General features: G+C 43.0%; 1 protein-coding gene across 1 annotated transcript in view; it reads right to left on the bottom strand.

The window, feature by feature from the left end:
• The window catches only part of LOC143208843 (uncharacterized), a 51161-nt gene that overhangs the window by 12446 nt on the left and 26099 nt on the right, over positions 1 to 12616 (bottom strand). Inside the window, exon 3 of the mRNA XM_076423691.1 lies at positions 10384 to 11305. Within this exon, the coding sequence (XP_076279806.1) occupies positions 10384 to 10821 (438 nt within the window). The 5' untranslated portion in view covers positions 10822 to 11305. The remainder of the gene's footprint in view (positions 1 to 10383; positions 11306 to 12616) is intronic.

Below are 12616 nucleotides of genomic sequence, written 5' to 3'. Positions count from 1 at the left end.
TCCATCATTTCTCCGCTTGAGATAACGTAAAAATAATTGATTTCTTTTTCCCTAACCTAGTATCTAATAAACGCTTTCGGGTTCGGTAAACAAATTATTGAATACTTTTCCACTTAGAGAAGTACCAGTCAAAACGATTGGTATTGGTATAAGTAGCCACGATACAAAATCATTTTGATTCTGAATAAATTAAACAAAAATAAAATTCATTACATTACTCCTTCAGTTATCGCTGTGAAAGTCATTACATCATTGTGGGAAAAAAATGTAACATGAAGTGAGAAAATTTTAAAATGAAATTGTAAAGCGAGTCATTTTGACTGGTCTGGTAGTTCTAGTGTTAATCGGGTTCTAGAATCTTGAAGAGAATAAAGAAAAAATTTCGTTCACTTTCGGCCAGAGTTTCAACGAAGCCGCTGTGTGCCGGGTCGAAATTGTTTCCAACGAACGAGGCAATGGCGGCTGATCGTCGAATTTCCGCAAGTTCTCCGCACAGGAAACGGCCGGATGGTTCCTCGTTTCGTTGGAAATTCCCGCACCGGCCGAGGCCTGTCTCCGTCGCGTCGACCGATCAGCAAAACGAAAGTGGAACATTAGTCTATTTGCTTGCTCTTTTGACTCATTGACTCACGGAGCCAGTGCCTCTCATCGTTCAGTCTAATTTCGATATGGACTCGTAACGCTTGCTAGCACGACTTCTTACGCGCGGCTCCGTTTATTTTCGTTGCTCTTTTACAGTGTTTGCCCGCGGGATTATCATTCGCTCGTTTCGTTTTAACGAACCGTTATCTCCTCGCCCCATCTTCACGCTACTTGTTTTTATTCATTCATATCTTTCCGCTCTTTCTCTCTCTCTCTCTCTCTCTCCCTTGCGGGCGCGTTGCAGCATACTTTCATGTCTTTTCTGTGATCCGTTCACGTCCCGACGACACTCTGTATTTTCGTTCATTGTTTTCCTTATCGGGAGCTTATTTACGATGATATTTTTTTCGCTTTTTCATGTTTGAATGGCTGATTAGTTACGCCTCGTGTTTACAAGAAGACTTGAAAACAGTTTATGTATTTATTTATGGTTTATTTTACCCCTTTGGACTCGAAGCAACTTTAATTCCGGAATCAAAACGTATCTTTCAAACCAGAAGATTTAATTTCTATGTCATCTTTTGTACGCTATACACATGAAATCGAGCCTGTACAATTTATTTATTTATTTATTTATTTATTTATTTATGGTTTATTTCAACCCTTTGGACTCGAAGCAATTTTAATTCCGAAATGAAAACGTATCTTTCAACCTAGAAGATTTAATTTCTATGTCATCTGTTTTACGCTATGCACATCAAATCGAGCCTGTTTTCTCATACGACAGTTGAATATTTAGCAAGTTATTGAATGCAGAAGAATTTGATAATTGCAAAACTGTTTCAAACGATGATACAACAATTTTGACTGGCGCCTCACAGTCACCATTCGAGTGCAAAGGGTTAATGTGGTCGTATTAACAGCGAGGTCATTAGTGATCAAATGGTTTACAATCGAATATGTCATATCTTACATGTTACTTGTGGAGAGGGTTACGGTTACTGTTGACATTATGATAGGGGACAGCAAGAAAAACAATTTATTGTTCACTGAAAGAAACGGACACTCCACTTTAAACAGTGAACATTTTATTTACGTATTAGACTATTCTCTCATTTCTGTGAATTTCATAGAAATTTAGATAGAGATTTAGAATGAATGTGGAATTTATTCCGTACACTAGGGAGCTGTTAAAAGATTGAGACAGTTTCGACACGGGGAAGCCGAGCAATTGAATATTGAGAACAGCTTCGATGTTTTCTTGTTCTCAACAACGCGATCCAGTCTCAGTTTCATCACGGCTACAACCGGATGAATCGAATTATGACGAATTGAATTGAACGCGAATTATCTTAGTCCGCAGCCGCGATTGTCACGCGAGTATCGCGTCGCAAAATGCTGATGGTATCGAGTCCGAGCTGAAGCTACGATTGAAAGGTTGCAGTCTTAATATATCACGAATCTTGATCGATTCGTAACAAAACCTTTTATCGTCGAAAATGACAGACGGAAGCCACGATATGCCAGTGAGCTCTTAACACTTTCGTTGCCCGGTTCGAATCCACAAAATCTAGACACCTCGTGTTACCCTACTTTAACCATTTTCTCTGCATTTTGCTTTGTTCGATGCTCCCGCACTGTTTTATCAATTATCTCTGCATTTTGCTTTATCGGATGTACGCTCTTCTATCAATTTTCTCTACATTGTAATTTCTTGGCAAACGGTGCACTCAATTAGAATTTCTATTTCCGTCATTCTCGCAGCTCCCGAACCACAAGCAGCGCCATTCGACGTACTCTTATGCTAATTTGCATTGTCGGACGAAAAGACGCGTCATCTTTATGCACAATCGAAACGTTTTGTGTCGACTACGCAAAACAAAAGTTAAAAACAAACTCTTCCCCGTAACACGTTCGAAATGATGTAACGTCTCCAAATTCTACGTGTTTCTCCCGAACGTATAAAATCTGTAGTTTCTCAACGAATAACGTAACATAACTAATTATTGGACTGCGGGTGTTTATGCAATTTGCAATTTTTGTAGACGAATTTTAAGAGAGAAACTCGAATCAAACAAAATCTTATTTTCCGCGATAGTAGCCTCTTTAGATCTGAAATGAATGAAAATCGTACTAAATTCTGTCGTATTTTATATCCCACCATGTTTTGAAAATTTTCAAAAGCCATAACTGCATAATGATCCGCTGTGCACTAATGATGTTTATTTGCAAATTTTTGAACTTCACATAGACACGTTAATCCTTCCGTTGTTCCTCATGCAGCAGCTGTTGATTCGATTAATTAGTCACAAACTGACTGATTGTACGATTTCGATATTCCGGGTCAAAATTGACCCGTCCTCCGCCGCCATCAGAGGGGTTACGGTAGATAACCAAGGCACGGTACAGTCCATTGACCATTCCCCCCCTGGAAATGTCGCCTAACTCGAGCGTAAACACGTCGCGGTTTGATGCAACGTTAAAATCGTTTTCAATACACGAGGCGAGAGCATCTGTTGGGGGAGATGAGGCAGTCGGATGAAAACGACCTTGATCGAGCTCCCATCGCGCGGCGTTCATGCGATTGATGCGATTCATGCGAGCATTGCTCGCGACAACATGGACACACACGGCCCCCTCCGACGCGACGCGACTCGACGCCTGTCGCGGAAGTGAATCGTTTAAAGCGGATTCGAGAGCCGCCGCGAACCGGTGTGTCCATCGATATTTTCTCTTGTCGAAGCTTCTCGATCGTATCCATCCCCGGAAAAAAGAAACGAAAAATAGGAACAATTACACACTGGCCCCGTGTCTCTCGAAAGCTTCGCGTTCGAGCAACCTTTCCGCTTGGTTCCCGATAAGGCAATCTCTATCCCCGTTCGTATATTTGCAGCGACAAACACCGATCCGGAGTTGCACGCATCAATATTTATAGAACCGCGACGCCGAGCAGTTAAAAGAAGAGGGGAAAAAAGGAACGGAAGGAGAACACGCAGAATCCTCCCGCGCGAAAAATTTGCACGTCGAGAGAGGATCTCGTCGCGGAACGATTTTGAAGATCTCCTCAATGCGCGATGGTATCGAGTTCCTCGGAAGCGAGTCAACAATTTTACGTCATCCTGTTTGCCGTCGAAAGCTGCAAGCTGCGCTATCTTGGCGATTATGGGAGTGGCTTTCGCTTAGGCATCGCCGTTTCGTGGATAATCGCCGTGGAGCTCGACTCGATGCGAACGGGTAATGTCTTAATTGCAATCAGAAAAGTTCCATACAATCATGATCAAACGAAAAAATGTTTCAACACTGAATTTGTATTGTCTATTGACTGCACGCTTACGCATTATCTACAGCGTCCAGTAATACTACGCGACGTTCTATCATTGGGACGAGAGTCGGCAGCTGGCTCTGTCACTGCTCCACGTGGCAGATAACATCTCGGAACTGGAAGTTACAATTGCCAGACTGCGAGTGTCACGAATTCATTTTGTACACGTACTAATTACTATTCTTCTCGGTTTCAATTGAATGTCACTTTTCGACTAATGTACGCAATTCGCAAACTGCTCATGCGACGATACCCTGAAGAGTGCACAGGTGTTCAGCGCGCTGCTATCTGTCGACACAAAGCCACGCAAACTCGGAGCAATTGCTTACCTTGGCAAAAAAACAGTCCCCGACACGGGAGTGCCGAGTTTAAGTAAACAATAGGCAAAGAAACGTACACTCGCGAGTTTCGTGCTGCACCTCTGGCGAATGTGTTGATCACACAGAAATATACGGTAACAGAATCCGTGTAACTACAACTATATACACGGTTTACGAAAATGTTGCTCTTGCTAGAATCATTTAAAGATTGAAGAAAGATGAAGTTATCCAACCGTTATATTTTTTGTTCCTCTATTTCCCTTCCTGTATTTTCGGGAGCAATTGTTCAACGAAGCTTCAAAATTCTTTGCACAATTTGTTCGACCAGAGAAGAATCTCAAGTGTTGAGAACACAGATTTTACCACGTTTTTATTAGCTCGGTTTCTTGTCTGTCTGTTTGTCTATTTTTTAAAGAAAAGATCATATGTAGTTACACTCGCGGTTATAATTAGTAACCTGCGAATTTGATTACATGGTAAGAATGGACGACTTTCCGAATTTCTACGTAAACCATGATTTCATAGAAAACTTGATTTAATTAGCTCATTTCTATTCGTGTTCTTATTCCCTTGCCGTATAATTGTCTTTATCCCCAATAATATAGAAGGGAAAAGAAAATTTATATTTCTTGTATGGCCACCACTTATTTTCATTTTTAAATATTGATTACAAACGAATCAAATTTTATTTCGTTTAAAAAGAAAGGCGTAACATTCGTATTTGTTAGACTTTGTTTAAAATCTTCATCACGAGTGTGACTCGTTAAAATACAGCAAGGGGTTAGTAATAAACAATATTTTAATTCAAATAGCATCTAATAAAAATTGTCCATGAATCGTTCTAACAATAAAATGTTAATATTCTCAAATTTACTGGATCCAGAGGTCCAAAACAATTCGAACTATGTTCTATGTTCTCCTCAAAAGCAGGCTACGATAAAAATCCAAAAAACTGATCCCGCCGCGTGCCAGCGTGACTACGGTTACACACTCGAAGCCATAATATCTCTACGTTGTACGCAGTAAATGGAAACAATAGTAAAGTTTCATTCTCCATTTGGTTCCAGGCGAACAGTGGAGCTGTAACAGCGAACAGTCACGCCGGAAACGAAAGTGTCGCGTTTCCTCGAATCCCTGATCTCGCAACCATGATTCGCATTGCGCGGAACACCATTGGCTGTCACCATAGAGCCATAGTGCCGCTCGTCGTCATCTGTTAGCAGCGAGTGCCTGTCAGTTGCGAAACAAACGCTGCCTGTTCAGATCGGAAGGCAACGTTGATCGCATACCTAACAAACAAATTTGTCTCGTTCCACTAACCCAATCACGCGATCGAATCGCGCCTCGAGTTCACGATCTATCAAGGTCGCGTGTCGCAACTTTCGCTATCTCGGCGCTACACGTTTCCACCGTGGCCAACCTCGCGGAAAAATTGCGCTCGTCCGGTCGATGACGTCGCTGGAACGACCACGCCAAACGACCAGAAACCTTCCTCGTTCATCGGACTAGGATTTTTAACACTAAACCTACCACTACCGAGCAAATGGCCGGTTTTATATTTTTCCTTCTTACAATTATTGAGATTATGAAGTTGCTTACATGGAAATTCAGTCGATGGATTTCTTTATCCAAGCACACATTGTGATAAAAATTGCACAAAATAGAACCAAATAGAGCCTTGTCATTTTTGTAAGCTGAAACATTTTGATCGCTTTTAATGCTCGGCAGATTAAGTGTTAAGCAGTCATTGTAAATAGGAGGACTTTAACCCCTTGCCCTACGATTTATTTTACGGTTTCAGGAATTAGAACGTAGAACATAATTTACTAAAAAAGGAGAAAATTCTCCAAGAGCTGTATATTAACAAAAACAAAATAGAATTTTATTTCGATTTAAAGAAAATTATTAATATACATTTTTAACAGAATCTGTTGAGAATCTTCATCATGAGTCGGACACGATATTGTAATTGTAAGGCAAGGGGTTAAGGGGGTAGACTCGTTTCCAGGATTACAAAGGTAAATTAATATGTAAAGCAAAGTTGGGGTTTTTCTGTAGGCATAAGCGCTAGATAAAGATCGATCTAGGCCGCGATCGCCCTCGAAAGTCCTATTTTTACGTAATTTGCATCATTCGGTAGCATACAGCTTTATGAAAATAGCTACATGCGCAGCTTTATGCTTTCGAATAATCGTACACGTAAAAATAGGGATTTTGAGGGCGATCGCGGCCTAAATTGATCGTTTATCTAGCGCTTTTGACTACTCACTTGACTAAAAACCTAATATTTGCATTATCGAGAAATGAGAAAGCAATGGAAAAACCTTCGGACCAGTAGTTGTTCTAATAGAAGCAGTGGAAAGATCAACGTATCTGAGAAAGTTAATAAATAAATCTTATGAATAATGTGCAAATTACAAATTAAATTAATTTTAAATTTGGAAGTTATCGCGGCCTAGATTGATCTTTTATCTAGCGCTTTTGGCTGTTGGAAAACCCCATCTTTGCATTATTGTGAAATGAGAATCCTGGAAACGAGTCTACCCCGTTAAATCTATGGCAGTCTCATTTACGAAACAAATTTTTGAAAGCGTTTCAGGACGTTTGAATTTGCAGCATTTTTCAGGAAAAAATTTGCCAAGATGGATCCAAGTCTCGGCATGCACGATTCAAAAGCGAACAGTTACTGCGTGTTACACAATTTCTTTGCTCTCGTTCTACGCTCGCGTTTTATCTGACGATTTTTCTGTTTTACGAGTGGCAAGTAATCAAGTACATAATCTGCAGGTTGGCAATTCACCGCGAAAACGAGGCGGCCAGGCCGCAGCCGGACAGGTGCACGCTGCGATCGGTTGCAGGCTGTAGCTTGCAGCAGCCTCGAGCCACGCAATCATCTTGGTGAAAGGACACGGAGGCGTGGAACTTCATTCGTTCCAAGGCGAGCAACGACGACGGTTCTCGCCGATATTCCGTCAAACGACGAGCGTAGATTACACAGAGACTCTCTAGTTCTCGGTGGAGAATCAAATTAACAAGAATTGCAGTTTCATTTGTATCTTATTTGTCAATATCGTAGTCTCACTTTGTTTAAGAACTATTATTCATTAAAAACTCTGCGTCAGATACGGACGACCCTTCACAGTTTGCGGGTACTGTAAACATATTTGCAGTATAAGGGCCATTTTGTACAATCGATAAAGCAATCTGTAATGGTTAGGTTGGCAATTAAGTTCGCGACCTCCACATTTTCTCCAACAAAGTCATTTATATATATTTTTTAAGCACGAGTATTTTATATCAAATTAATCGCAAAATTCAAAGCTTTGCAATGATATACAGTTCAAAAGGGATGGTCACAGAGTGAGGTTATAATGATACAATAAAAGAATTACAAAACAACAGAATCCACTAAATGTTCGTAGTGTGAAGGATAAGGAAAAATTCTTCACGAGCACAAGGGTGAATTTAGATTGAATGAATTTGAAGTGCAAAACCTGCATTTCCAAATATTGTAAAACGCATTCACGTATGTATATATGTTGTTGTAACAATCAATATGTAAAATGTACTAAATGTTCGTAGTTTGAAGGACGAGAAAAAACTTCTTCACGAGCACAAGGGTGAATTTAGCACGAACGAATTTGAAGTGCGAAACCTGCGTTTCCAAATATTATAAAACGCATTCACGTATGCGTACTATAGGTTGTCGTTGCAACAGGCGATTAAAGAGACTCTCAGGAAATTGGCGTGGTTGCGCCGCGCCGCGCAGGTACAGTGCGTCAACGACTAGCCTCTCGGCAGACGTTAAAAACGTCGTCCGCCGACGATAGATTAGATAGCTATTGTTCTCCGACGCCGCGCCGGTGCGTCGCGCTAAGCGGGAAACGAAGCGGGAAGCTAAAGAGGGAGAACACGCGCCGGCGTCGTGCGTGTCGCGTGAAGCGATCGAATGGATTCCGGTCGCGAAAGAAACCACCGGTTTTCTGCACACGCAGGTATAGTATAGCATAGCGTAGGAACGGACGGTTAGGTTCGCCGAGTCAACGAGAGCCCCATTGTTCCGCCACGCCGCGCCGCGGAGGAAGTAATTATCGCGCGGTGGAGGCCGAGTGTCCCATGTTGAATCGGACCAAACAGAGGAATACTGAGAGGCTAGAAGAGGAACCTCGAAGAGCCAAGCGAATACCGTCTACGTCACGAATAAACCATTACCAGAGGCCCAATTATGTCGTTAGGCGGCCGGCCGGTTCGCCGAAACGGCAGATTCGTATTTTTGTGTTTGTCTTCTAATTGCAGGATAAGCTAGACTTTAATTTATTAGCGTCCCCAAAGGCAATTATGCTATGTATTTGCACAAAGTTTCATTGAAATCAATTTACGGGATAGACTCGTTGTTCCAGGATTGCAAGGGCGCGGAATGCGCCTCATTTCTCGATAATGCAAAGTTTTCAGTAGTGAAAAGCGCTAGATAAAGGATCAATCAAGACCGCGATCGCCCTCAAAAGTCCTATTTTTAAGTTTACGAGGCGTAATTTTAGTTATTTTCATAAAGCTGCGACAGCTACATGCTGCCGAATAATGCAAACTTACGCCTCGTAAACGTAAGAATTGAATTTTTTAGGGCGATCTCGGCCTAGATTGATCTTTCATCTAGCGCTTTTCACTACTGAAGAACCCCATTTTTGCAATCCTGGAAACGAGTCTACCTTCTTAAGCTTACTGCGAACCTATCTCTAGATGTCCAGAAATGGAAAAAAATGGTGAGAAACTGCGATTTAAATGAATCGGACAACCCTAAATCCAAAAAGTTTTGCAACTTACTGTACCTATAGCTCTTTTACATGTCAACCGATTTCGATGCAATCTTTTTACATCCACATAGCATATTTATATACACAGAGATTCGCCAGATTAAGACTTATTCCCCTTCTACGACGTTTTCATCCGGCGACAATGTTATTATTATTATTATTACAGCGTTGCGTCAGACCCAAGAGAGCTTCCCGGAATGCATCGAGGGGAAACGCATGGGATGAATCGGCGCACGGTGAAGCTTCTAAATCGCAGCTGCACCGGGTCAAAACGTTGCACTCGCGCGCAATCCGTTTCTCGTTCGTAACAGAATTGCGTTACGCCGGGAAATCGTTTATCTGTGCATTATCGAGTAACAGTGACGTAACCGGGATTTTTTTTCAGCAATCCGTTTCTACGCGAAAGCAATAGGCTCGGTAATATTCTTCTAGATGGTGACGCAACACCAGTGATCAGATAACCTTTCGATATTTATTAAAGGACTTTTTTCTTGATAGATGTTCCGTTACAACACCGACCGTTGTAAAGAATACTCTTCGTAATATCGTTCCATTTGGAAGTCGATAACGGATGTTGCCGATGTCTTCGTTAATTGGCAATTAGTAGACTGCGGGTTTTATGCATTTATGACGAAAATGAGTCTTGTGTTTCTTCCCCTCATTGTTGTTATAAGTGCATAAAATTCACAGTCTTAGAATTTTCGTAAATTAATAACATTTCCGAACTAGCATATTTGTCTTCGTATTCATATAACAGACTATCGAAAGGCCACTCCCTTAGCCCCGCCCTCTAGCCCTCACCACCTCGTAGCACACCAACCACGCGTGGTAGCGGTCAACGAAGGCGGAGACGGAGCAGCTACCGCTGCTCTCAAACAAATTCTATCAAAAACTGTAAATAAACGTGACACTAGTTCCTTAACACTTGCGTCGTCTAGCTGCACGTGGGCATTGATTTAAATTTATGATTGCTTAATTGGACGCAACGAGAGGAATCAGTGAAAACCAAAAACGTGTGCGATCGTTAGAAACGTCCGATTTTCAAGCGTTGCATCTCAGCTAAAGAATTTTTTAAGAAAGACTGTGTTACACGTTTGAAGATCGATAATTTTTCGATAATAATTCAACTTTCTTGAATGTCGTGTGTAACAGTTTTAAGGTTAAGCTACAGGTCGCTCTAGTTGAAAGGTTGACCGAATAATTTTCGTAAAAATATCTCAGGTCGACATTCGACGCTCAATCTTTCAAACAATTAATTCCCGGAGACTTCCGAAGTTCTGCTCCAGAGAATCTCCGGACGCAGATATAGCTTTGATTCTAATCTCGATGCCGGGGCAAGAAGGCTTACCTGCATGGTAATGCAATGGACCCGTGGCCTGGTGTGTCGTTTGCTGTTGTAGCTGGTTCTGGCCGGGTGCTGCGAGTTAGAAGGCGGTAGAGGAGGCTGGGATCTCCTCGCGAGCGGATCGTTCGCGTTGTTCGGCATCAGCTTGTTCCTGATAGTCACGGTGTTGTTCGGAGTATTTCCGATGGGTGGCTTTGTAGCACCGGTCCCGGTGCTGGTCACCATCGTGGGTATCGTGGACGGCGGATCCCTGTGGCTCTTGGTCCTCCGAAGAAGACGTCGGAAGGTGTTCTTCACGGTTGCGGCAAGATGAGCACCACCGCCCCCGCCACCTCCGCCGCCACCCCCACGATCACCGGGCTCGTTCATCGTTTTGTAATCCAACATTTTCGCTTTGGTAGGCATTGGTGCCACTCTATGACCGCCCTCCGTCACGTACATGCCAGCTACACCTGGTCAACTCGAAGCTATAGACGATCTGTACTATCTATCCTTCGAGTATAGTTATCGGGCCAGTTTGTCGGAGCTCTGTGTCCTCTTTCAGCGAGGATCGTTAGCTTCTTTAAGTCCAGTTAGCTTCGTCTTGCAGCTAGAGACCTGGATCTATCTTCTAAGTCTGGTTAGAGGTGCAGATTGACCGATCATCTGCCTCTTTCGACCTGGAGATATAGACATGGAGGTGTCTAGCTATCCTCTGAGCCTGCTTAACGGTTTGTACCAGCTTGACGGGGCTTTATCCTCTGCCACTGGCTCAATGGCCCGAGTCGTGTCAACTAGCCGACGACCAGGCTCCTCGCGATCTTCCTGCTATCCTCCGCTGATCGATTGTAAGGGTAGCTTTCCCCTAATCGTTCTAGACTCGCGCCGAACCGAGCACAGATTCGCAGCTCACTGGCACGCTCGCGTGCCGATCGCAGCGGGATTTCTGCGAGTGAAAGAAAGATCGTCTGAACAACCGACCAGCGGACTGGAGAGTGGCAACGCGACCGTTTCGGGGGCCTGTCGATCGAACCGCGTGTCCCTCATCCTTTCTCTCTCTATCTCTTTCTCTCTCGTTTTCATTTTGCCCGAGTTCTACCTTCTACCCTTTCCTCTCCTCTCTCTCTCTCTGTCTCTCATACACACACACATACACTCGTTTCTCTCGACTTGTCTTTTTCTTGGCGCTACGGTTGCCGAGATTCGCTGCCCGAGGAAGCGGACAATGCTACGAAGACGCGCAGGTGTTGCCGCGGCAGGTGGAAGCCGGCGATCTTTTTGCTCGCGAAACCAGCGTCTCGAGTTTCAGCTGGCGTTTAGGGGATTCGCGGAGGTACCTACTCGCAGTCTTACGATACGCTCTAATTAGATGTCCTTAGCGGACGGAGTCGTTGACGTCAATCGCGTTTCGCGACTACGAAGCGTATTCGAGAGGAAGTTACGCACTGGCCAAATCAAAGTCTACGATCCCTCGGAATCTATAATCGTGAAGATCGGAATCAACGGAATCGGAACAACGAGGTATATTTATCTTATTTGTGTAATACGCTTTCGACCAATATACGTCCGACTGGACAACAACGATTTAATCGCCGTGCGACATCTAATTAGGTCAATATGATTTCGACGAGGCTCGACGCAGAGACGAGATCGAGGATCGAGGCTGTGTCAGAAGCATCCCGTCAAGGAAACGTTTCGAAACGACGCAACAGATCGACAACCCTAACCGCTCCGAGAGCTATAAGGGCGAGAGAACGTTCCTGCTCGAGTTCCTTGAGCAGTCTCCTCGGGTTAGAGAAAGGTTGTGCACGTGCTGATTATTGATCGACAACGTAATCCACGGAGGACAGAGGACACGCTCGAGGATTCAATCAAATTAAGCCTGGATCCCGTCGAAATCACGAGCTTTAATGTTTTTAATTAACGATCGCTGAGATTGCAAAGATGCGTCTACTAAAAAGATCCATATACCGATTTATTCTACAACTCGGTAGCGATTTAGCTCAGCACTGAAGCTAAATAATTATTCTATTGTTCGATCATTCGTGTTGTGGAATGTTAGGTATCTTAACGATGGCACGGTCTTCTTATGGAAATAGCACTCAGAAAATGAAATATCGATTTGCAAATACTAGTTTCAACAAACAAGTAAACTGAAGTGGTCGTTCAGTGGATGGGTCATCCAATTTGAAATTCAGATTATAAAGATTCTACCGTACGTGATATGATAAGTAGACAGCGGATTTTATGTATCTAT

The sequence above is a fragment of the Lasioglossum baleicum genome, chromosome 5 (assembly GCF_051020765.1).
Source record: "Lasioglossum baleicum chromosome 5, iyLasBale1, whole genome shotgun sequence".
In the NCBI taxonomy this organism is placed as follows: Eukaryota; Metazoa; Arthropoda; class Insecta; order Hymenoptera; family Halictidae; genus Lasioglossum; species Lasioglossum baleicum.
Note: the sequence above shows the minus strand (reverse complement) of the source record. Positions and strands in the feature narration are given on the sequence as shown.